This window comes from Haliaeetus albicilla, chromosome 9 (genome assembly GCF_947461875.1).
Source record: "Haliaeetus albicilla chromosome 9, bHalAlb1.1, whole genome shotgun sequence".
In the NCBI taxonomy this organism is placed as follows: Eukaryota; Metazoa; Chordata; class Aves; order Accipitriformes; family Accipitridae; genus Haliaeetus; species Haliaeetus albicilla.
In genome coordinates, this window is record NC_091491.1 from 21874090 (window position 1) to 21901339 (window position 27250).

General features: G+C 41.9%; 1 protein-coding gene across 5 annotated transcripts in view; it reads right to left on the reverse strand.

Moving 5' to 3' along the window:
- Positions 1-27250, reverse strand: part of SPSB4 (splA/ryanodine receptor domain and SOCS box containing 4) — a 185441-nt gene that overhangs the window by 62342 nt on the left and 95849 nt on the right. Inside the window, exons 1-3 of one of the 5 annotated variants that reach the window (XM_069792082.1) lie at positions 24605-25157; positions 1162-1235; positions 379-1079 (exon numbers count right to left, since the gene is read on the reverse strand). In XM_069792082.1, the coding sequence (XP_069648183.1) occupies positions 379-1072 (694 nt within the window). In that variant the 5' untranslated portion in view covers positions 1073-1079; positions 1162-1235; positions 24605-25157. Of the gene's footprint in view, positions 1-378; positions 1236-24600; positions 25266-27250 lie in introns of those variants that run through there. The other 4 variants (XR_011326133.1, XM_069792083.1, XM_069792079.1 and 1 more) reach the window with 4 other exon arrangements.

Below are 27250 nucleotides of genomic sequence, written 5' to 3' on the forward strand. Positions count from 1 at the left end.
AAAAGTTCCCACTACTACAGGAAATTTTTTACAGGATCCACAAATCCCATTTGAAAACCACAGATCTAAAACATATCCTCCAGTAAACAAAGAGTTTTACTGTTAAATATACCCAGGCAGTTTCTCAGTATCTTTTTTCTCAACTTGTTCACTTTCTTTGGACACAGATTGCTTGCCAAAAGGGAAGATATTTTGCTACAATCCACACCGTCATTACAAGACACAACTGATAGATATCAGTTGTGGGCAGTAACTATGGAACGCAATCTATTTACAGTGGACAGTCCACTCCCCCCCAGCACAACAAAAGGATAAAGAAAAAATCCTACATGAGAAAAGCTGAAAGACAGTGTAATGAAGAAATACGGTAACACTTACGGTCAAGTCCGTTGATGTATCTCATTGTAATTTCACAGTGCCCCCAAACTGCACTGACTATGGGATACAGTTTTTTCCCTTTTAGTCCCCTGAAGGCCACTCCAAGATACTGTCCATCTACCATGAAGCTAAGCGTCCCTTCATCCATATCCAAAACCACCAGTAAGGAGTCTGGGAGTACAAAAGACTCATCTGGTTCCAAAAAGACAGGATACGTGACCCCAGGCTGGTTTTTACAATTGTGGTAGAGTTTGTTGCGTCCCAGATCCCAGCCCCATGATTCACTATTGCTACCAACCAATGACGTATACCCCACCGAGTGCAGCGGAGCTTCGGCCGTGGAGACGCCCACCACAGCATGAGTTCCCCGTTGCCTCGTGGGCCAGTGGATTTGCCAGACATGCAGGCCTCTCGTGTAGCCAACTTTGCCGCGAATGCAATCTGTACTTTGGGCAACTGGGTGTCTATGAAAAGTCAGTTTATCATCTTCCTTTACAAATATATTTAAGGAGCGATCTTCGTTGTTCCAAGCATGTTTATACTGGACCTCCAGCTTGGCAGGGGGCATATCCAACAGCATGTCCAGTCGCGCCGGCTTGCAAAAATCTGGGCCTCTCAGCTCTCGTTTAACGGGTCTATAAGGGGGCTCCCTCACATCCACAGACTTTATGCTCCCTGAGATTTTCTGGCCCATTGCTTGGCTGCAGATTTACAAAAGAGAAAGAAAAGTTGACTTTGGCCCAACGTTACCTCATGAAAGCACTTTTACATTGAGCCAGTGACCTGACAAGCTGACTGGATTTACTTCTCCAGTTTGAAGCTTTTTAGCAGCAATGTTTTCGGAGAAAAAAATGCTCCTGAAAGAAAGCAGAAAGTTTCCAGTTAGTTCAAGAAAGCCAACAGAAAACCCGTAACATTTTTAAAGAACTTTTTCTCATCCCTAGTAGTTATTTTAAACACCAAAGCTGACAGTTCACCACTTTTTCTTCAGTATCCTACAGCGCTAACCAGCCCGCGAGCAGGATACTGAGGCCACCAGCGTACAGAGTGCAGACAGTCATTTCCTCCAATTCATAATAGGATGCAGACATTCCCCACCTTCTGCCCTTCCACCTATTTTGTCTGGCCAAGTTCACAGCAGTCCTGAAGAAGGCGTATGCTATTCCCCAGCAACAGTGATAAACTTTATGTTCAGCAGTAGCTTCACTTTCACTTACACTTTTGTTTCATAGTCTTAGAAATACACACTATGTCATAATCTCCTTCTATTTCTAGCTGTTCTCGTCCCTGGGCCCCAGCAACAGAGGGCTTCAGCTTCTATGCTGTTATTAAAACAGATGCAGCCAACAGCAAATGGCTGCAAAATCTAAATGCTTCCTTTAACATACTCTGTCCTTAAATAAAAGAAACAAAAATTCATCATTCAAAAAAAAAAAAAGAGGGAATGAGGAAAGAGGAGCCATGGACAAATGAAGAATGGCAGTTTCAGTTCTTTGGCAGACTTTTCTAATGGGCAGCTACAACAACTGGGTATGTTCTTCATGCTACTGGACAGCAGGCTAATCCACATTTTCTGTATTCCAGTATTAGGCTGATGAGAAGGACTGGAACACATTAAGACACGTTAAGGGGAATACATGACTTTGAAATTTATTATTTCTGTGCTTCCATAGACAAACATGGTAATTTAGCTGTAAGCGGTCAAAAGCACCCATGAAAGATTCTTTGCAGCCTGGATAAGTCAGATTCATTCATGTTTTAGAGCTCAGGTAGAGTGCAAAGGGAAGCCAAGAACCTCTAAAAGTACTAAAGGAATAAAAATGAAAACAAAGTCCTATAAACACAAGTAGATGACTGACATGGGATCAAATAAAGCATCTGCACCAGCAGACATACTTCTGTCTTCCAGCAAAATAAGTGCTAAGTCCAGGAATGCTTAAATATAGCTGAATAGAACCATTCTGTTTATTTAATGACAGGGTGATGAAGTGTTTCAAGAAGAAGCAAAAATCACCAGACTCTCAAAAGCCTGAAGAGCCTAGGTGACAGCTGGTTTTCATAAAGCACCAAACAGCAGACAGGGGCATAAATGCCTTGCAAAAAACATCTTGCAAGACTTTACTTGGTAAGTCACAATTCCATGTTCTTCCTTTTAAAGAACTACACCAGATAAACTGTCCCATTGCAAAGACCATTTCTGAAAGAAGATGAGTAAGAAACACGTAATCACAATGGAAATAAATAAAAAGAGAAGTCTAGCGAGAGAACACCTGCAAAATTTACCATCCAATCATGTTTTAGAGGTGAATGAAGTCCTTATATTATTCACAATGGCCAATACCATGTAAAGTGTTTTCTGCACATATTAAATACAGAAATGAAACAACACCTGTGTCATGCGAAAGTTTTCTTTCAAAAAAAAGTAAAAAGTTGATTTTCAAATCCACGTGATAGTTAAGTTACTGTATAAAAATATTATTTTCTGGTGGCTGGTCCCACACCTGAGCAGAAAACAACCACCTCTTTGCCCCTAATTTTAATCATTAAAAATCAAAACTAAGCATAAGCCCCCAAGCGCCTCATATCACACTTGCAGGAGGATTCAGAACGATTCAAAGGAGCTCTCCACGCCAGATCAGCTTGAACAATCCCCCTTCCTTCTTTCGAAACCACGTAAAAGGAATCTGAAAGCTTAAACAGTATTTACATTTAAGTTGACACTTCCTATTTCCACTATTGCAGAAGCACTCATAGGTTGTTTCAAAAGTACGGTGGCAAATTTGGCCCACCGAAGCAAGTATGATACTTTATTCCACACTAATAATCCTGGGGGAAATGAAATAATAATGCTAATATAGACACAGGGAAACAACAGGGAGTAGATGTCATCAAGTAAGCAAGCTTTCTTAGGAGGACACATGCTCAGGGATCGGGGAGTTCCTTTTAAAAAGGTACTCGATTATTTGAGACTGAAAGAAGGACATAAAAAGGGAAAATGTCAGAATTTCAAAGGAAACCTCAGTGACTTCTGTATGAGATTTAGCTCTACGCGCCTTTGAAAATTTCCTCTTTAAAGCACAAGACAATTGCCACATTCCAGTCAGAGCACTGAGGGGAGAGGGTGGAGGAAGTCCTCAGTGCATCCTCCTGTATCACTTCCTGATCACATGAGAAACTGAACTTGGCACAGATGCTTACCTGGCAAATCACCAAGACATTATAAACACTGAAGTGACTCATTTGGCAAGCCACAGACATTCTTCCTAATTTGCCCCAAACTGTAACATAAATAGGCAGCTAATAGATAGATCAGTAATTTAGAGGAGTAAAGTGCATCATTTTAAGTACCTTGATACAGGCACAACTGTGTCTTTACTCTGGGATGTGCTCAGTCAGTACTTCAGTGTGGAACTGTATCTTACAATATCAGGTCTATCTTCATACATGGCCATTACCACATAATTTAACTATACAATGTAACATTTTGCCAAATAGCTTTATATGGACATAGGAATGAACAACAGTGTAAAAATCTTACAGTTACTGATGTATTCAAGATACGGCAGTTCCTAAGCAGAGGTACAGCTCAAAAGCTACCTTTCATCAAATACTTTCTCCCACCCACCATATTACACTCTCTTGCATCCTAGTTCTGTGTAGCTGGTAGCTGTTCTCAGCTTCTGCTAGAAAGCCAACTATAGCCATACTAATCTCATTCAAGTATCAATGGACTTGAACAAGTAAAGGCAAAAAAAAAAGTCAACATTTGTACCAGTACAGCAATAAAGGTGTAACCTCGTGCTGGCTGTGATCTAATAGCTCTGATTGCTGATGCTTAGTAGTAGCTGACATGAAAACTTTATATGAGGAGGCAGCCAGGGGTTGCAATGCATGCCTCCTGCTCACAACTCATGCAACATTAACACGAGCTCCACAGGGAAAGACTCATGCAGAAAGTCCTCCTGGCAGCTCACAACAGTCCTGTTGGTTGCTTGCAGGAGCAACCTGTCTCAAAGCCAAGATCATCAATTCCCTTTTCTTGTCTGCATCCTGCCCATTTACACCAAGTAAATGGCAGAGACCCACACTGACATGAGGAACAGCAGCAGAGGCATCACCTTGTCCTTCACTCCATCAGAAGCTGTTGTTGGAGGAGCACAGCTTACCAGGGCCCAGGCTGTCTCCACTGACAAACATCTCCTCCCTACTTCCACAGGTAACATCATACTTCCAACGCAGAAGCCTCAGAAATGTCACACTCGCACCATTACTGTCAGGATCTACAGGCAGCTTCTCCCCACGGAGCTGCACAGTTACTGCACACCAGAGGCTGTTGGGAAAGCAGAGCACAATGCTCCCAAGGGGAAGCAGAGTGACAATCAATTCATCTGGCAAAAGTACCCCAAACTGGCTTCCTGTCTGCAGGACTGGATGGATTAGTAAAAACTGTACGTCGACCTGAAAGGACGGAAGATTATTCCTTTCAGATTATATACTATTCAATCCATTTACAGAAATGTTTGTTTGTAAAACCTTCTTACCATCTCCTGAATTAATAAAAACTTGCCAAAGCACATCATGGTCATTCAACTGCTGTGACTTTTTGTAATCTTACATTACTTAGAGAAACTTAGACTTCCTTGCCTGTATCTTCTCACTAGACAGGTATTTATTCTGAAATTAAAAGAACATGCATTTTCACTGTATAGTTTTGCTTTGAAGGTTTTTCCCAAAGCTTTGCTCTTCTGGTAATTTCAAACCACTACAGGAGTTAGGAAGTAAGAAAATATTTCAATCTGGCTTAATGTATGACCTCTCCATTATACTTGTTTAGTGACTGCAGCTGAAACACTAAGTTTCATCAGTTATCCCTGTGAAAAATTCCATATTTATGTGGAAAATAAAGTAGTATTTTCATAGGAAGAGAAGAACCACCACATTAGTACACCCCTTCAGCAACTCAAAATCTCTATTTGAGAAGACAGTTAGTTTTTGTAACCTAAGTTATTTCCGTCTCACAGTTTCACGTTCATGCCACGCTTTGTCACGATATAATGATTAGATTAAACATACTGTACAAGAAAAAGCCAACTCCAAACAGGAAAAGTGTGTCAACATCATTTAGCAGTGTCCTTGTACAGACTGCCAAAATATTTAGAGAAATTACAATAAAAACACAAATTAGACTTACCAGAGAAAGGCTTGCTAGGACCTCACTTTGCTGTAATTAAATAGAGTGCGTTTTTTAACAATTAGGTACGTTGGCATTGGTAGAACGTAACTGCTGATAAAAGAAACATGCTTTCTGCAAAGTCAGCTTTCAGCATTCATAGTTATATTTCCCTCTGGGTTATGAGCTAGACGTGCAGAAAGCATGAAAAATACGCATGAGAAATGACACCACATAAACACAATTCAGAACTACAGTATGAATGTGCTACGGCTTAGGTTAATTCTGCCAAATTGACACCAAAAAAGTGCGAAGAAGCTAGGTGAGTACCAACTAATGATACTGATGGATTAAACTGTCTATCATAAAAAGCAGGGAAGGTTGATGCTTCTATCTACCAGCATTTCAAACTTCTACACAGCAGTTCCCACTCTTTTTGCTACTGACCCTCGTTGGTTTTTTTTCTTCCTGCAGCCAAACCTCACTGCCACCTCCCCTGCCAATGTGGGCTTTGGTCACCAGCAAGCAAGGACTCCTGAACGCTAAGAGAGTTGCAACAGGAGTCTCTGAACCAAGGCCTCTTCTCCATGGGCACCAAAATTGTTCATTCCCCAGATGCCTGAACAGAACCAATACCCTAAGTCTTCGAGGACTCTTAATCTAACCCTGGTCCTAACTTCTCTACAGGAGGAATAGGAAGAAGAAAAACACCAGCTCTGCTGCGCTGGGCAAGTTGATAAAGAAGGGTTTATAAGTTCAAGAACAAGGACCTTTACCTCCACCCAGACAACACAAAGGCATGAGGCCCAGTGTCTATCAACTATGCTCCCACTGTGCAAACAGCTACATAACCATGACAACACTGTTTTGAGGGTGACAATGAACTAAGCACATTTTTGGCACCCTAAAAAGATCAGCCAGCTTGGATTCAGCTACAGATCCTAGTATCCAACATCGTTGATTTATTGCCCATTTTGAACAATGTTGACTTCCTTTGTCAGGCTGGGAATACACAGTAACAATGCAACCAGCCAAAATGCTGCATGTACACTTAGCAAATGACATTTAACATGCGGGATGAACAATGCAGCAGTAAGTCATGACTGCTTCAATTTCTGAAAGGAATGCAAATCCTGAAAATCCCAAGGACATTCCTCCGTAAAGCGTAACTTGTTTTGTAATGTTACAAAATGTAATTGTTTCAAAATTCAATATAATATTGTTATTAAAATAGACTGCATTTAGCTGCTTGGAATTAGAATAATCTGAAATACCACACCATCTCTACCACCAGAGCTATAAGCAGTTTAGTCATATGATGAAGAATTCAAAAAGAATCTTGAGTAGCTATGAATACAGTGGAATGTATATTTTTCAATACTTCCATCTACTGTATTTTGGAACTGAGCTGATTTGAGGTTTTGGGTTGGTTTTATGCTGTCCATCTCTCTGCATACGTTTCTGGAATTTCCTTCTCTGGTACTGAAAATTGGTTTTAGATGCAAATATTTATATTCTGAAGAAACATGAAAGATGACAAAAAGCCACTTCAATTCTGTAAACAGGTTTTTTGCATAATGACTTCTCAGAATACAGCAATGTAATTTGAACAAATATAGTAACATAATACAGTAAAAATTACTTTTTTTACCATGCAAGTACTTTTTAAAACAGCAACATTGCAGTTCTAAAAAGTTACTGAAAGGAACATTTACTTTCTTTTCAGGGTATTTAACTAGTATACCCATGTGATTCCACAATTACCATAAGCTTACAGATGTTTAAGCTGTACATCCCTTCTACCACCCCTTCTTATTCATTCTTCCCTTTTGTCCTGCAGCCACCTGCATTCAAATGGCCTTGAGATGGGTCTGCCTCAGAAAACTGCAGTGGGCAAAATCTAGTATTTTATTTTGCCAGGTTATTTTCAGGTGGATGAGCCCTCTGATCTGGCACATCACACAGTCATGTAAACACTTGCTCTGGTGTAAGAAAAGAGAGAGGGGGGAAAAAAAAAAAAGCTGAAAGGTAGAACCATCTATTTAGGCAGCAGCCCAAACCATGGAGCAAACTTCCACAGTCACTTCAAACGTCCCTAAGGGGCACAGCTGAACTTCATGTCTAAATTCAGTACAGTCATGAGCTTCTGCTTACATCTTCCTCACCCTTCTGGCACAAAATCATGCATCTTTCATCCATCAGCCACCCTTCTGTTACAGTGAATACCCTCCTGTCTTTCCTGAATAGCTGATGTAGCCATTTTGAATATTCAAGTGTCAGGGTTACATTAAAAGAGAAAATTAACACATGAAAAAGGCTTAACACTAAATTGAGAATTATGTTTTCAGCTGCACTTTGCATTTTAAAGGATCATTTGCCATTTTACATTTCTACTCAGCCTTGCTTCACCAAGTAAGTACTACCAACAGGTGCCAGACCACGTGAGATTTAAAGCTCAAGGAATAATTACGTTTTAATGTTGCCAATTTCTCTCCAATCATTACTACTTTTCACTAGCCTTACACTTTTTTTAGAAAATTTCTTTTAGATTTTACCTCTACAGCTTTGTAGAGGATCAATACTGCTACAGCTTCAATTTCAAAAACAGAACATTCATTAAATGATGACCTTGGACGTGACTGAATACCTTCCCACTACCTTCCTTTTGCTGCAATTCCTTTCGCTGTAATGTACAGTGGAGCCAGTTGGCCTTTAAAATGAAAGAGAAATTAGAAAGCCATAGATGAGAAAAAGACTCCTGGAAAGCACCATTTCTCAGTCTAGCCCACAGCGAATCCCAGGGGATGTGCCAGAGACGATTCCTTAGAGGACTGAGGGAAGTTCCAAAGATGGCAGAGAGTGACAACCAGACAGACAACAGCCCTCCAGCTTGACACAATTGTTCACTGCAAGAACCTTATTGCAACTGCAGAAACTAGTAACGTGCTCTAGTGAAAATTTGGCCCCTTAGTTCAAGCTTCAGTCCTAGTATATCACGTGTGTCAATGTTTTCCAAGCCTGGTGAGTATCTGTAAATCATGATGGGGCCTATGTCTACAACTGTATTTCTAGGGGCAGTATCATGATGACGATGGCGATAAGGAGGAACACCCACTAACAGCAGCTCTGTAGGCATCTACAGCATCACAAGGCTGTTGTAGACTTACCAGGCTCTACAAGAGATGGCTCCACTCTCACAGTGCCTGTCTATACATTTTGCAGTGGATGATTTTAGTGCTCAGCCTCTGTACCATTTATAAAAAGACATTCACTAATGGTTTAAAGTTTGCAACACTCCTGGAATGGCCAGGATACTTTTGTCATCTTCTTTTGCTTCTAAGCCTTACTTTGTTTAATTCTCATTTGAATTGAAGCGGCAGCATACAGACAATACCTGTCAGATGCTCTCACTGTTGGTGAGCCAGAAGCAAACCCATCAGATGCTCCAGCTGAAGCACCCCTTTAGGGGCAGTTCCTGATCCAACTTGGAATACTTCCAACAGTGCTGCCAAACTCCAGTGACAAAAACATACTGTACCTCTGGCCGAACACAACAGACAAGAGTTGGAGATATTCTTGCCCCTACAGTGAGTTGAACAGACTGATGCAGAAGAGATGCCCAAAAAGGGTCTCTCGGACAAACTGTTGGGTGATCTGTTTTAGGGAAGCCACAAACACATGTGGGGCTCAGGCCCATTCCCTCCACTCAGGATTGCACTGGGAGAGGGGGAGGGCAGGGCTAGAGGCAACCCAGCCATTGTACTTGCACAAACATGTAGGAGATGAATACATGAGAACAAGTCTGATCCTGAACAAAAAAGCATATTCTTTTGTTTAATAGGAAAACAGGCTTACACAATCACACCATCTGCATCCCTCCTAACCCTTCCCCCTTAACTATTTCAGTTAATAGCCACCATCAGCCAAATCTGACAGAATAGCAGCGGGCTCAAAGATAACTATGTTCCTACAGGAGAGGCAGCTGGGGGGAGGACAGACATCTTGGAAGCTACCACATGGAACACCAGGCTGGGCTGCGAGTTCACATCTTGCCAAGGAACCCAGAAGAGAACGAGCTCACTTCAAAGCTGCAACTGCAGGCAAAGTGTCCTAAAGATTTCACATCAAGATTTCAGACAAGATACAAGTCCAGGAAGCAATGCTTCATCAGTCTTGGCAGTTTCTAAAGTGGCTTCTTTTAAAGAACAGAAATTAAATAAACATACTTCACATATGTTAAGGAAGCATCATCACAAATTCAGATTGTGCAGATTCTCAAGTGAGGTGACAAAGTTACATGCAGCTTCTGAATGCTAACAAAAAGACAAACCAGCTTCCAGTTAAGTAAATAAATAAATGTTTTCTCAAAAAAACTCAACACATTTTTTAAGCAACAGCATTGAATTTCATGTCTTAAACACATGCCTCTGCTAAAGCCCATCTGTCAGTAGAGAACAATTGCCCAGACAAATGGGGATGATGGAGATAGTAGTATTATAGAAACAAACTGCCTGAGCTCTAAGCAACAAAATTGATTTTCCTTATCCACATAAAAGCTTTCCCATTTTACAGAGTAGTATTTTCATTTGTGTTTGCTATTCGTTTAGGAAATAGGGTACTTGGTAATGCAGGAGAGGCTGGGAAAGGCCACAGGACTTTAAGATTTACAACCAGTTATGTCCCCATGTCAAGAGTCTGTGACTCCTGAAGATACAAGGGATGCCTTGATGAGAACCCAGGATGGGTCTTGCAGTGGTGAAGCCTACATGGAATGTTATTTTCCTGCTGGATCTTTCACTGTCCTAGAGCCAGGTTAACCTGAAAGGCCACCTTTTCAAACACTGTTTTACAGAGAAGTATCCCAGACTGTTTCCAGTGTTAAAATCAGAGAGGGCCTCCAACTAGGAAAAGCCATGGTAAAAGAAGTTGCTACCTTGAGTAGCATTTACATCTCTTTACTGCTGACCTAACAACGTATATCCTAGAAGAATTTCATGTTACAAGTGCCAACAATTCCAGGTATTTTTGACCACAGGAAAGTACTTAAAAAAACCCACACTAGACTTCCTAATAGAGGTATGGATAAAAATAAATCAGCGTTCTGCCTACCTACAGGAGTCTCAACACATACTATCACCTATAAGCTCAAACACAAGGTCTGTATTTCTCAAAATAACTTCACACTTTAGTTCCCACTGCTAAGCAGTCTTCACAGAGAATTTTCTTCCAAGTAGCATTTTATTTGTAATAATTAACTACTAAATATATTTCATTCTTTAATGCACTGGGGGGAAAAAAAAAAAGATTGAAAATTATTTGGAAGAAAATTGTACCAGGATGCAAGTTTTGATGGGAATAAAAAGATATTACTACTCAATCTCTAGGTGACCTGTCACTGAAATAAAATAAATAGCATCACATGCTGGAAGTCTTGTGAAAGCTGTATAAAAATGAGTGCGTTCCAATTAATCTTTGCACAAAACCTCCATATTTTATATTATTGCAAACAGTCTTCAAGACATCATCTAAATTTGCCAGACACCAATGCTCCAATAACTCAAGGCAGGCCCCTGCTTTGCCCTGGACAAAACTACACTCAGTCTAAATTTTAATCAACAGCACTATACACAAAGAGAAAGCACATCAGTAAATACAAGCTGAGCTCCATCAATAGGTGTAATACATATTTAAAAAAAAAAATTGTTCAGAGTTTTTAATTTTGGAAAAACAAGTGAAACCCTAGATTGCATTGGGATATACAGACCACCTTGACTTCCAGCATAATAAAGAATAAAATTTACATTTAGAAATATCTTTAAAAGTAAGGGACTACCTCCAGGGGGGAAAAAAAAAAAAAGTCATTCTCCAATTGAGTTATAAAACCATAACACACTCAATATGGCCTGCATTCCCAAACAAATACTGGGAAAATGATTCTTTTTTCAACTTTATCAGAGCTAGACTTGTTTCTGTTTACCACATCCTCAAGAACAGCACAGGCAGGATAGACTTGCGTTGATACAAACATCCTTCCAGAATCACTTGATATTTAACCAACGTATTCACATGAGCATAAATGGAAATTTGCATTTATCAAGCAAACTATGGTTTACTGTTGCAAAAGATCTTGGAAGTCACATACAAACCACACCACTGGAGTGTAAAACCACGTCAGATACTGCATAAACACTACCAATTGTTTCAATAGAGGAAAGGAAGCCGTTTGGCCAACAGGTTAAGAAAAAAAGAGTATCTGAAGGTACTGGAAGTCTGAGGGGTTTTAAGTTCAAACCATTCTTTCAAAAGACAAACTGACATACGCTTTTCCCAAAAGCATTGTGTAGACACGGAAATCGCTACTAGAATCATGGGATCAAGAGCAGTTGTGCATTTTTATATTCATCATTAACTTTGTTACAATTTACAGTAAAGACAGATCAAAAATAGAGCCAAGTTTGAAGAAAGTAATTTATGCAGTATGGAAGTTAAATGGAGTATTAAAATCCAAAAGTTTATTAACGCTTCTAACTACCTGAAAAGTCTCTCTCATGAACAGAGATCTTCCTCCACAGTGAGGGAAGGAATGAAAACAGATATTTTAAATTCCCCTGCATATCATCATCTTCATAGATTTATGGCAAAGGGCTTTCTGTTACAATGCCAGTCTTTCCAGTCTCCTCTCCTTTCTACCCCTTCCCCTCCTCCCTTCCCTGTATCACACTGTCAGCTTCTTTAATACTGGGAAGCCACATGTGGCTTGCTTATTCATGCAGCCTTCCTGACAGACTTAAATCTGCTCTCATATTAGGACTCATCTATTCACAAAAAGCTGAAACATCCGCAAAATAATTACAATTAGGCAAGACTGGTTTGTAAAAGCTAACTAGCTTTCATTATTCATTGAGACACAAGACTCTACACCAAATTCATCTCATTGCGTAACAGAAGGAAGACCTTACCTGTGTGTCCCTATTGGGTTTTCCCTTCTTAAGAATTAAGACTTTGACTCTCCCCCACCTTCAGAGCTCTTTTCCATGTGAGTCTTCTTGACCTCATTCCAGAGGCCTCATCATCACAACTAATCACCAGAGGATGCTGCTCCTATTTTCTCCACAGGCACTGGCCCACTTCAATTCTTAAAAGACCACTCATTTCCAAATTATAAAAGTCAGCTGCTAATATTAACCAGACCCCACAGGTGGGATTTGCCTGACTAAATTATAGATTCTATGATGCAGATAAGCTCATCACTGGGATAAAATTAAGGCCAGTAAATGCCTATTTTTGCAATGGACATAAAAGTGAATCTTGTCTAAAATTAGAAGAGAAAGAAGAGGAAGGAATTAATCTCATACATTTCCAGAACCAACACACTAACTCATTTAATGTTCCCCTCCTAATCAACACAGAAAAAGGAAAGAAACTGATAGACATACAAAGACCACCAAAACCACTCTAATATTTTTCCCATTTTTTAGTATCCTTTTAAGACATTTACCTCCAACTCCACAGCGCAGGCTCTTAATGCTAGTGCAGCCCAGCTAGCACTGCTAGAAAGAGAAAGATCATGGAAGCACACTCAGCTACTACCTTTCACTAGGCAGCAGAGACCTGACTCAATCCCAATCTAGATTTACCAGTAATTATCAATACATGTCATCGCTTTTGATTAATACAGTATAATCAAGGGGAGGAGAAGCAGTAGAAGTAGTGTCAGAGTCCTCTGAAATTCTTGTGAGGAAGAAAAAAAAAACACTTATAAACACAGATCCCAATTTCTGAAGCTACTGCATGGATTTAATGACAACCTATGTGACACACTGTAACTTCTAATACTGCAGAAATGCTTGTATTTATTCAGAAAACTGTTCAAAATAACCTGTGGCCATGTACCAGTGGAACTGAGGCCATATTCCTGCTTGGAGGACAAGCCAGAACCAGACTGAAAGACCTGCAATTCAGAAATCAACAATTCTTTGGGCCAGCAGCTGAAGACACAAGATGAGTCACACAGAGCTCCAGGCTACCCTGCTCCCCAGAAGTCAAACCTTTTTGCACTGCAGTAGTTACTAATGGGGGGGGGGGTTCCTAGTGCCATCAGGGTCTGTAGGATACACAGAAATTGGTACCATCTGAGGCCACTTTTCTGTGCTCTGAAAAATATAGGATACTATCCTTAATGGAAAGGAAGACGACATCCTCAAGGAAAGCAGAGAGAGATGGACAGGAACCCTGTACTACCATCTAACTTCCCTACCTAATATCGCTATCCCTATTCACTATCTAATGGCACACACTGTGAAGATAGAGCCTTTGGGTAGGAAAGAGGATGCACCTGGTTACCTGGTAAGGACATTGGTAGCACAATTAGGAAATTTAATTATATTCCAAAGTGGTCCCTGAGAGCAATTCCCTTGCTTGGGAACTGCTGCCTTAAAATGGTGGTCAGAACACAAGAGCAGCTACTTGACTGCCGAGTCTAGGACAAAAAAATATTTGAACCATGCCACAGCTGCAGCCAACACAGACACCCAAGAGCAATGACAAAACACACCTTAAAGCGCTGTAACTGGAACACAGCACACAGCATTCTTGAACAAAGAATCCCATGTATAAAATATTATCAGTCACTGCTTTGCCCAGGCTCTACCATAGATACACCAGCTACCTAGCTCAGTTATCAGAGGATGGCATTCAGAGCTAACCTTACGCTACAAAACACAGCTCCAAAGCAGAGTAAAAGGCAAAGGGAAAAGAGGGCACGCTCTTCTCTGTTGACAAAGGATTCATAGTGATCTAAGCAGGGGGGAACTTTCAATACTAATAAAAAATAAGGTAGTCAGTCTCCATTCAATTGCACTGTGCAGAAATCACTGTGATTTATGACTTCTGCCTAGATCCAATTGCAGAGAGGAAAAAAACCACCCCACGTGTGCCTCTCATACTAAGTATACACCATCTCATGTCAGTGCAAGACACAGGAGCAACCAATACTGCCTGCTTTACACAGACAAAATATTAAAGGAATTAATTCCTAAGGCAATGGGAAAACACTACATGGGAGAACTTCCAAGTCACAAATTCTGCTTATTTAAGCTAAGCTGCTTAATCACATTAATTAAAGAATTAAGAAAGCATCTGGGGAAGAACACATTCACCAACCAGTCTCTAGCCATTCCTGATCTTGCATTACTTTTTCTGGGCAAAAATTCCCCTGCTGGCACAGTACAATCTATCATCAGCCATTACGCTGATCACTATCCATTAGTTTTGCTAAGTACAGGCATGAAATTTAAACCACTTTTGTTATTTATGTACAAGCTATTCACATACTGGATGTGAAGCAACTATATAATGCTTCATGTTAACAAGAGAAGTGTAGCTGAATATTAGAGTTACGCATTAAAAACAACCAAGAGAAGTAATAATTCTCTTCACAAAAAATTGTTTACTGATTTTTTTGTTTGGTAAGACGAGCAGGACAGAAACTTACACTCTTTAAAAATACAACTCATTAATACACAGTGTGGTAAGAACCCATGAGAATGACAAGTTTTAAGTATCAGTCCCATAAATACAAAATTCAATTAAAATGTCATTCTAGAAAACACTGAGAACAGAGTTGGAACTCTTACAAACTGATGATTTTTCTTCCCTACTATTAAGGCAGACTGATTAAAATGAAAGATAATCCCCTTTATTTCAAAAGCTAATTATTACATGTAATAAAAATTTTGCACGAGAGACCTAAATGCAAGAACTGAATTCTACCAAGACCATCAACCCACACATCTTTGCTGTAATACAGTAACTGCTTGAATTTTCCCTTACAATTATATTTATAAAATAGACTATCAGGCTCAGCTTTGATTTCAGCATACCACATTTCTTACCACTTAGGAAACAAAATGCAGAACAGCTGTGAAGCAAAACCCACTATATGCAAATATTCAGAAAAAAAAAAAGTACAAGCAGAAAATCCCTTGCGAAGACCACTTCAGTGGGAACTCTGTGATAAAAGTTATATTAAAATGCCAGTTATGCCTTGGTGTAAAGATATCCAGAGGAAGCATCCCACGCACATTTTTCCCAATGGGTGTGAAGAGATGCCTGCTTTGCACAGTTTAGATGCCTGCATGAGTTAAATGCCCAAGTTGTCTGTACTGCCAGCAGTGCTCCAGAGAAACTGAACTGCTTGCTACACTCACTACTATGTTTCCTGCACTGCTAATTCAGACATCTAAATGTAGATGTCAGATTTAGGCAGTGGTTTTCCCACTCTTTCCAACACCCAAAATAAAACCAAAACCAATTCTGCATTAATTCACTACCTTTATCCATATGCAGAAGCAAACAAGATGCCAGGCCTCCACACACTGGAATTGCGTTACACCAACAATCAACCCATCTATCTCAGCAACCTCTCGCTACAGGGAAACAGAAATAGTCTCCTCTCATCTCCTGAATAATTGCACACCAGGCAGCGTTCACTACTAAGTCATATTTCTGCCCAACCTTGGGCATAGCTCCCCCAAGTTCCAAACTATTTTACCACAGGGAAAATATAAAATCTAAAATAAAGGGACTAGAGGGAGAGGGTTGGCTTCTGTATTCATTAAGATTTCCTGCTCCAACATCCTCTATTAGCAGGATGTGGATGGAATACAGCAGTAAAAGCTAGCTCATCAGTCACTCTCACATCCCTGGAGTGTTGATACATTTCAGCTTGAACTTCCCTTTGGTGTCTTCTTCCAGCAGTCAAACTGTGATGGCCTGGCACGTACACATTTTTTCTTCTCTTGCACTATGATTCAACACTGCTAGAAAGAGGTGTATATGAGTAAAAATAAACTGTTGATTCTTGTTACATGGTCTAGGAGTAGGAAATGCAAGCCAATTATCAATGTAAGTGCCTCACCGAAAAAAAAAAAAGTAAAAGGAAAGAGCACTGTATCCCTAGACACAAATTCAAGGCAGCAGCCTCATGCACTTTCTCCAATCCCACTGCAGCTTACCGAGGTGAAGGAAGGTATGTTACCACGCCAGCGCTGACTCCTTACCCAAGTCTGAGCATCACAGAAGTATCCTGCAGCAACTCTGACAGTTTCATTTGTCCACCCTGCCTATGAAGTCTATTTTCACTCCCCATTTCATTTTTAAATCCTGACAAATACTTAGGCTTAGTCCCTTTGGCAAATTAATCACCTTTTCCCCAGGTGCACCTCCAAGAACTTCTGCTGTTGAAAGTTCCTCTCCTTCCCTCCTCCTGCTATGTCCGTGCTTCAGTACACGGCTACCGAGAGAGTTATTGCATAGGCGAGCCTCTCTTCCTTCTCTCTACACACACATTTTGCTCCAAATACCATCAATATGAACGTTGAGAAACTTAAGAACAACCAGTACATATTCCAGGTCTCATGCTCATGCTTGTTTAATGTATCTTGTTATATTTAAACCTCAAAGGATAAGATACGATACATGTTGTAACAAATCCTTCCTGAGGGCATTCTTACGTCTTTGGTAGATGATCATTGCACTTAGAACACTGCATCTTAGTCTAAACAAGCCATCAATGAACTACATGTAAGATTTTCTAGACTACTGGAAACAGTTACGTCAGCACGGACCAAAGTACAAAGGCACTTCTTTATTTTATGTTTTAATCATTTTAAATAATCAGCAGCCTCAACGCCTTATTTGCCTTTGAATACAAAAGATGATAGAAAACACAGCTTTTTTATCTTGCAACATCAAAACCAAAGGACTATATAAATATTTAGTGAATGATCAGTACACTCTGAATTAGAAGTGAGAATATCACAGTATTACCCAGACATTAACAGCATCAGAGACTGACAACACTGAAATGCAGGGACACAGTCAATTGCTGGCACAAACCAGGTGTAATACTGGCATGCAGCAACACAGTCAAAATAAAGTCAGGATGGCAATGTTTGCAGTCTGTTATACACTTTGATGTGTCATCTTCCATTCAATGAACTTCTGTCATCTCTGACATGCTTGACAACAGTTTTCAACAACAACGGGGAAAATAGTAATTTGACTTCTTTACGCTGCATCATAATTTATGAAAGCAAGATGACATAATGCACCTAAACTTCCTTGCAGAGTCACACCCCCAAAATAACCACCCAGCTGCTGTGCTCCACAGACAGGGACTTCACTAAAGCATGGGATGAAACCGTCAAAGCTCAGAATTTAATTTATCAAGCGTCTCACGTTTAACACATGCCCGAAGGGTGTACTGCTGCTGCTTCTTTCCTATGCAAAGGCTAAAATAACGGCCCTGCCCAAGTGAACTAGCTGGAGCTCCAAAATATTCCCAGGGCCTTCAAAAAGTTCAGCATCTGCTAGTATCACACACTGAGATCCTCAGTTTAGGTCCAAGTAGACTAGTGATAAACCATAGGCAACAGATACTCAATTCCCCATGCAAATATGTTACACAAATCTGAAAAAATATCTACAAGTACATCTTTTTACAGGTTAAATAAGGATAAACTTTTAAGATAACTGAACAAATGGAGTAGTTAAATTTTAATTCTAATGGGCTTTATTAACCTCAACTAAGTGTCTCAGCCAGAAAAGTAAATAATACAACACAAACAACGCCATAAAGACCAGGTTTCAATTTTAACTCTTAAATCCCCAGATTAGCTACACTGAATTTTGGGATCATTTTTAACTTGAGCCAATAATTCACATAGATGAAGCCAATTACAGGATACACTACAAAATTATACATAAAGACATCACTGAGCAAGGTATAGTAGTATGAACAAATTAATTTTTTAACTTAATTTTAAAACGACCATTCACTTCAAAACACTATAATGATTCTGCTGCCAAAAGCACATGACAAGAACATGGTAGACCTTATTCTGGAAATGGAGTCTAAAATATTTAACTTGGAAAACAAAGTTTCAAAAGTATCAGTACTGGCCCCCACATTATTCTGTATGTCCAAGCTACCCTTAAAGTAATTCTCAAAAAAAGAAACCTTTTATCATTTAGCTAGTAACTTAAAAAATAGTTAAAGCTCCAAATTCAAAATTCCCATTACCCAACAATTAATCTAACTATTTCCTTGGCTATACATAGGTTTGACTGTCACAGTATTTTCTCAGCTGTGAAGTAATACAGTCCTTGTTGAAAACATTGTGCATTTATTATTTAATTTTGTGTGGCTTCTGTCATAAAATAGTTTCTCTAATTAGGAAGTAAGCTCAGCATTTTAGGGAATTAGTTCAGTGTTCAAAGACAACAACAGCCAACTTTTTCAAAGTCATCTTCATCCTTCCCTAATAGAACTATTTTTCAGAATATTCTTAAAGAAAAACAAAAAAGCGAACATATAGATCATGACTATGCCTACAATCACCACTTAGGGATTTCTGTGGACAGCACATTCTCAGTATGAAACGTACCACTGACATAAACACTTTGTGCAACAAGGCTTTCTTTTAAAATGATGACCTCCAATATCCAATGAAAAAAATGTATCTTTCCACTGGAGACAATTTGTTTTTACATTCGTTGAAGAAGAGATGGAGGAGAAGCAGTTAAAAGTAAATTACAATTGAGCACCTAAACCTTTCAGCAGTTTTGAAAAATCCCACCTTTTTCCACGCCTAAAGCTATGCAAGTGCTCTCGCATGATTAACGGTCCCTTGAAAGGGCAATTCTGAACATGCTGATTTTTAAATATTCAAGAAACACCATTTTTAACAAAGGCTACTAAATTTAAAAAAAAACCAACAAATGGGAACAGCATTGCTTAGACTACTGAACGTAGCAGTCTAATCACAAGAAAAACTGGAAGTCACACAAGGTAGCTGCTGCTGCTAGGTGTAGAAGGAGCTTGAATGGCCTCTAGGTACCAGCCTTGCTTTCCCCAGCCTTGCTTTCCCCCCCTCACATAGAGCTTTGCTATATTCAGGTACCAAGCAGAAAAACTACTGAAGAAATACAATAGCAAAGTGCAAGTCAGCAGTCCTTACCGCAGCCTGGAGAGACAGGAAGGAGTTCCAGGCTGTCTAGCCCACCCGCAGGAAGCTCAAGAGCTACCCCACCAAGGGAAGGTTTTGGGAGACAGAGCTACTGCAGTTTGGACCCTGGTTAGGTCCCAGGCCACCAACCTCTTTTTGCAGGAAGGAAATCCTCATTCTTCTGACAGACAGGGTAAACATGGGCAATCTTTTCCCTCTCTCAAAATCCCGTTGCAAGACCTTCTTTGGGAAACGTTAACATAGAAAGGGACAATCCAGTCTAACAGAAGACAAGTGCACACCAGACTTTGGCAATAGGGTAAAATGAGAAAGGCAGTATTAGCATGAGCTTCTGGAGATCCACATATTTAAATCAAGAAAGCAAACCCAACTAAAGAGTCTGCTGTATGGCTGTGAAAGATTAGTTTGCAATCAGCTCAAAGATGGATTTCATACACTGCTGCGCTTCGTGCTGCACAACAAAGCTTACTTGTCACTTCAGCCTCTGACAAATCCTTAAAGATAAAGTTGCTAAGTCACTCATGCTCTGCAGTGGAACACAATAAAACTTGTCATCTGACACCAGTCATGAGCAGGATTACACCACGATGTTCAACCCAAAGATACACAAAATAAGCAGAAAAGCAAAAAAACTATACAAAATACTGCTCAGCATTGGTCTGAGTTCAAGTGACTTCAGTATGAACAGATTTAGGTCACAGCTGAGCACCCATGTTTAGCCTAGGCACCTCACCTCTTACTAAGGAAGAAAATAGATACAAACACTCCCTCAAGTGTTTCTTTGCAGTTGCCAAAACATAGCAAATTGTGTTAAATTTCTGCATTTCAACTGCTACACAAGTTACCAGCTGCACTGCATTGGCCTCTGAGGCAAAGACGACAGACATTTAAAAAAAGACACCCCCCAAAAAATATAAATATACACACACAAAAATTTAAATAGGCTAGTACCTGTCACTACTCCATTTCTGGTGGAAAAGGAGCCAAAGGAAGGAAAGTAATGAGCACTACCCAGCACTCCTGATGGACAGGCCTAATCTTTAATAGAGCAGAGGTAGCCAAAACATAGCCATCGGGTTTTAATCAAATATTGCCAGTCAAATTGCAACTGCAGTTCTTAGCTCAAAGTTGTGGCACCCCGCAAGCACTGCTCTCTCTTACACAGCACTGCTCCCAAAACATTAGCCACATTTTCTGGCTCTCCTCTTTGATGCATTTTTCCATGCTGCCACCAAGGCTACTGGGGCTCTCTGTTTTCTTTAAGCTTTGCTTTAAAATGAAATCTCTTCAGGGCAAGGATCTTTCCTTGATAGGTCAGCTTCTGTCAGCTTTCTAAACACACATACACACACACAAAAAAAAAAAAAATTCTATCACCATACAATCTAAAGGACTGCGAGCTGTAAAGCAGCACAAGCAGCTGAGGCAAAGCAAAGGCACTTCCTGACATCATACTGGACATCACCTTAAAGCGGGATTCAGATTGCACCCACCCATACTTTTACCCTGGAGAGGGCACAGGTCAAGTACACAGATGTCTTCAAGCAACACTAGCTTGGACAGTGTAACAAAATAACTTTCTCAAAGGACAACACTTTTTTGTTATCAGTAAACTCTGGATTCAGCCCTTTTGCAGTGGCACTTTCTAGTATACTTGTAGGATGTGGTCTACCAACCATGTTAGTGATCCACATGGACCTTTTCAAAGCAAAAAGCAAATAAGCAAAATGCCCCAACCAACCAACCCCTGCAAATGACCTGAGCATAAGTTGAGCAAAGTTGAAGAAGTCTAAAGACAAACTACTCTTCCAGAAGTGCATGATGCATTAACATCTTGTCCTACAGCACAACCATACATCAGCTAGCAGAGTTTCCAACTGTCTGAATTGCACGTTACAAAGACTGCTTACAGCCATCCCTGAAGGATGTGTGTGCTGCAGGGAATGAGGCAGATTCACTAGCATGTACACAATCCCGTGAAAAATACATGTGGGCGAGGTAGCTATCTGGTCTGACAAGTTTCAATCCACAGCACATGTTTATTTTCAAAAAGTAAGTCCAACAACACTAACTTCCAGAATTATTAGCAAATATTTAGCTACATATAGCAACCCTACATTGAGTTTTGACTTTAAAATCTGGTTAACTGTTCAATGGGCAGCCTTAAGCATTGCCTTCATCACAGAAAATGGATCTATACTGGCTTACTAAATACTTTAAGTCCCCAGGACAACATGGACGGCCTACATCTCCACTAGCCCCAAGCTGCATACTGTATTAACCTTGCTCAGCGAGACCACACTAAGTTAGGTGCATCCATCTAAACAGTTTTGCCAGCATGGAGCTCTTCACCACTCAAGCCACAAGCCCAGGTTTGCTTCCTGGATGGTGTCAGGAAAGTAGGCACCCCGTGATACCAGCCTCCACTCCTCTACCATCAGTCTTGCCTTGGCCTTAGGCCAGGATTTATGAAGTCCAGCAACACTTACATCAAACCTCTATCCTGGGAAACCTGCTAAAAAGAAAATATGTCTAGATTTCCTTTACACAGGTATTGTATTAAGAAGAGGAGTGCATTTGTCCTCACTAACTAAGGGAGGAAATGGAAATGAGTATCAAGACCACTCTGTGTTACTATTATTCAAGCTGGGACTTACCATGCCTGGAAGCACTCTGACAGCCTCAAATTTGCACTGAAGTGATGTTGCCCAGCACAAAAACAATTGAGTAAAGGATGTCAGTGCAGCAGTAGTGAGCAGTCAAGCAGGCTAAAGACAGAGGACAGCCAAAGTGCAGCATGGCTTACAGAACTTGAATCTGGTAAAGGCATCCCTCTTTCTACCCTCCTCTTCTTGGCCAAGAATTATGGGGATGGGACAGCTGAGTATCTAACATGATGTTGCTAATAACTTCAACCAAGTATTTTTAACAATTAACATCTCGGAAAACCATGCTCTGCTTTCCTTCTCGATCGCTGTCACTATGCCCGAAATGTGTAGGCAAAACAAATCCTCAAAGGAAAAGTCTCCAGCTGTCCTAATTAAAAAAGTCAACTCAAAGTAACCATCACATCGAGTCCTGCAACACGGCATTGAGTTCCACTGTGAAAATTATTTTCCTTCCCACAAAAAGGGGACGGTGACCTATGCACAGAAGAGGGGCAAACAGTGACTGTGAAGGAAAATGAGACAAAAATAGCTTGCTCGATTTTTCTTGGTACATGGAAAAGCCATTACAGAAGTTTACACAGCAACAATGAAGCCTGACAAGTTAATGAGCTGCTGCTTGTTAAGTCACAGGAGAGATGGCCCATCGTTCAGAAATTCCTATGCTGCACAAACGCGAGTTGTAAAAATGACTAAATTGGTCAAACCAAAGATCAGAAGTTCTGGTTCTTTCAAGAAGCAAGATATTTGATTATTTCACTAGGGGGTTTTTATGCTTCCATGAAAAAAACCCAAAATCTCACAACTCTGAAAAGCTCCTTGCAAAAAGGTGGCACTGCTTTATTACTCCCAAGCCCCAAAGCCTGTTGAACAGGTAGCCTGGTGTTTCAAAGCTGGCTGAAGTAACATTTGCAAAGACAAACAGAAGTCCGGAGAGCACGTTGGCAGGATGGTATCAGCGCAAACACAGGGCTCTCCAAGCCTAACGGTGCCAGTAAGTACTTCCAGAGCAACACCCACACGAGGGCCTCAGCAAGGCACAGAGCTGTAAAGTTTTACCATCCTTGTGACGAAGGGAAGTACCGGGCCTCCCTTCAGCGCTGGCAGGGACACTGAGGCACAGGATAGTCATCCAAGGACATCCAGAGTCTGCAGCAAGACACTGAGGCATATCAGCTACCAAGAAAACCAGACTTTTGTTACCAAGACCAGTTATAGAACTTTCGCTTGCTGTTAAGAGAACATACTGTATCTGGCATTACTCTGTCAGCAGCACCAAATAATCAAACAGCAATTTGATATTCACATCTCTGACGAGCTGCATTAGTTACAGAAACAAGATTAAAAATGTAGGATCCTTTAAGATATGCTGCACAAGCCAGGCCAGTTTCAGCCACAAGCATCAAGAGTAACTCTTCAGGCTGTTTTTTCCCTGGAGGATACGCTCTTTTGCAATGTGGAGATATCTTATCAGGGATTGCTTCTATCACCGAGGGCAAACAGAGCCCTGTGAAAATATCAGGCGGGACTTAAGCACCAAAGGGCTGTAGCCAACCTCAAACCAGCAACTGAAGTAGTAGCTGGCCATCTCTCTATATAGGATGCTTTCCCTGCTGTAGCAGTCTACACTCTAAGCCTTAGACACGAAGAAATCAAAATTATTTGCTGCCAGCATGGATGCTGCCACATCAACTTCCTTTGCTGCCCTTACTCCGGAGCCCTCTCTTCAGAGATGAATGGGACTGCGAGAGCAGCATCCAGCTCCCAAGCCCTTGGTCCCTCTGCAAGAAATAGCTACCCACCAACGAAGGCAAACCCAACCGCCCGGCTAGGAGTTTTTAGAAGTAACGTGAGGGCAAATTCAGTCAATATCTTTCTTTGTTGAAACCCAAGCCTCTTGTACAAATTGAGGCTTGACTTGACAAAGGGTTCAGCTTGCCTCTTACCCTTGCTGCGAAGATAGTTTAGTATTTCAGATCTGTCTGAACAGTTGAACTGAGGTCTGGCTTTTACTGCCTGAAAAGCACCAAGTAACCACTGTAAAATATTAGCTTGTGACAATCATCAGGCGAGAGGTTTTGCTTTCACCAGTGCAAAGTCAAATAAACTCAGTTTATAAGAAATGTAAATCTCTATCTAACATCTAGAAATAATTCTCTTTTATAGCTCAGGAAACTGATTTCTACTGTAAAACGTTTCATTATAAAACAGGAAACGGTTCAGAAGTGTATTTCTTTAAACACCAGCTTGAAAAACAGCACTGTATAAAAAAACAAAACCAAAAACCCCTCTTCTCTACACGCTGTGCAACACAACGCAGAATTCCCACGAAGAGAAGAACCCACCCGTGGCAAACTTACCCTAAAAACCCATCAAAGCACCTCTATCGATCCGTTATGCCAGCAGAAAGAGAGTCCAGAGGAAGAGACGCCAATCACGAGTAAACAAACTCAAACCCCCCGGTCGCCGTGACTTGCGGCAGTATCGCCTTCACGCGGTGCTCGCCCCGGGAGAGAGACCGATCCCCGCCGCCGACTTCCAGCAAGTGCCGCCGGGTGGCGGCGGGAGGGGGCCGGGGGAGCCGGGAGGCGCCGCGGCCCAGCACCGAGGCGGGCGCCGAGCCCGGGGCGGGGGGGGGGGGGGCCGCGGGCGGCTCCGGGGCTCGGGGCGGCGCAGCCCCGCTCTGCCCTGCTCGACTCGGCTCCGCTCCGTTCCGCTGGGCCGGGCCGCCCGGGAGCCCCGCCCGGTGTTCGGGGGCGGCGGTGAGGCGGGAGGCGGCCTGCGGAGGCTGCCGGGCTTTGTGCGCGCTGCCTTCCCCCCGGGCCGCCCGCCGCCGCCTCATGCGAGAGCCGGCGCAGCTGGGGAGCGCGGCGAGCGCCGTGCCCCCTCGCGAAAGCCGATCCCGCTGATCTCATCACCGCGGGTTACTAATCCAATGATCGGGGAATTAACAACAGATGGCGACGCCCCTTCCCCCCGCCCCGGCCCGGCCCCCGCGGACCCGGAGCGGGGCCGCCCCGCCAGCCCCCCGCCAGCCCCCGCCGCTCGCGCGCGAAACTCGCCCTCGGGCACCTACAAACTTTTCTTGAAAGGCAGCACGCGCCGCCGCAGCCCTTCGGGCGGGCGGGAGCGAGCTCCGGGCGAGGTGCTGCGCGGCGCGGGAGGCTGCTCGGCCCCACCGCCAGCCTTCCAGCTTGCCTCTCGCAAGGGGAAGCAACAGGAAAGCGCAAAAAATCCTGCTAGCGGGTTCCTGCTGGCACCTCGCGGCCTGCAAGGGAGAGCCCGAGCTGGGGACGGGGCAGAGATGGCACGTGGGCTTGGTACTGCGCACTTGGCACCGCCGTAAAAACTAAGGGTGTATAGTCTTGGGGGTTGCGGGGTGGGGGAGTGCAGTATGTGATCTCTCTAGGCCAGATATGTGCAGGAGAAGCTCTCGTTACGCTGTTGGATGCCAAAACCAAACCCACGCTTCCAAGGAAGCTTACCGTCTTCTACAAGGGCTACAGGCAAGGCAAGTCCTGTCAAACCCGTGCAGGTTACAAAACAGTCAAAAGGCGAGTGCTTCCATCGCTACTCGTAAATAGCAGTAAATACCAACCTGAAAATCAGGGTGTTCAAATCCTGATAACCTCTGGCTCTAAATCTCCCCGGCCCAGGAACACCAGCATAGGTTTACACAGACGTTGCATTTTCCCTCTCATACACGCAGCGCTTGGGGCAGCGCTCAGGACAAGCGATGTCAGATGCTGCATCTCCTCACACTGGCTATGGCCTTCTCACCCCAAAACTAGATTAAACCCTCTCAGGGACTTGAGAGCAGCCGGTAAGGGTGACATAAAATAACTGTCTCTTGCAGGACAAGACAATAAAAACTTATAGAGGTGAAGAACTTGCATACGTAAGTATTTTTCCTCAAATTCTGCTGTTGTACCTATGCTTTATACGTCTGAGGATGGAAAAGGCAAGATTTTCCCTCCCTACTCTTTCATGGCAATGTTTATTTTTACATTATTTTTATTTCTTTTACTACAGTCTTCAGACAGGCTTTTAGCAAAGAACTGAGCCAGACAAGAGAAATACCCATGCTTAGACCATAAAAAAAAATGGAGAGGAAATTCTGCAAATTCTTTGAGAGTCTTCAGTCAAGAAATCCTTAGTACAAGTTGCTCTAAAACTGGCCATATGTTTCACACATGCCACGTGGGCAAAAAAAGCATAAGACTATGGCAGCACCCCTTCTGTGGGGACCGAGAGGTGGCTCCAGGGGTCAGACACTCTAGAACCCTACTGAAATATTTTAGAAAGCAGCACTAAACTCAAGTTCCTCTCCAGGCCCTGCACACACTCCCGTGCCCCCCAGCCTTTGGGATAACCTGTAGAAGCACAGTAGATAGAAAACAAAGGATGAATGGGAGTTTTCTATATGCTCCACAGTTCTTTAAGCCTGGAAAAGGCTTTCTACTGCTTCCGACTCCCTCAGGCGGTCTTTGTCTGGTTTATATATACACACGTGGAAGTCTTGAAATGAGTAGTCGTCTGTGCTCTTTACTAGCAGACAAGTTACTGAATTTAAATCCTTCTCTTGGATGTGAGCACCAGCTAATATCTGTTCCATGGCACTCATTTGGGAGAGGAGCCCTAGAATGGGCAATGTTTGAACAGAGTAAGATGGGCAAGGCTGTGCCTTGAAGGATGGTTTGCTTTCTTTTCCTAAGTTTTTAACAGACTTATTTCTCATACACACTTTCCCCATGCGGCAGTGTCTCCTAACACATCTTTTGGCAGTAAGTGGTATGTTTTTCAGCGTACGATGGGATGTGGTCCTTCGTGCCTGTGCCAAGCTTGATGCAAAAACCAAACTTGGAAAGATTTTCTACATGGTTTGTAATGCTAATTCTACAAAAGAAGATTAAAGAAATCACATTAGAAGTCAACTTTTGTATGTTTTCGGCCAGCTTTAGACACCTAGGTCTGAAAATTGAACAATGCAGAGATCAATCAGGCAG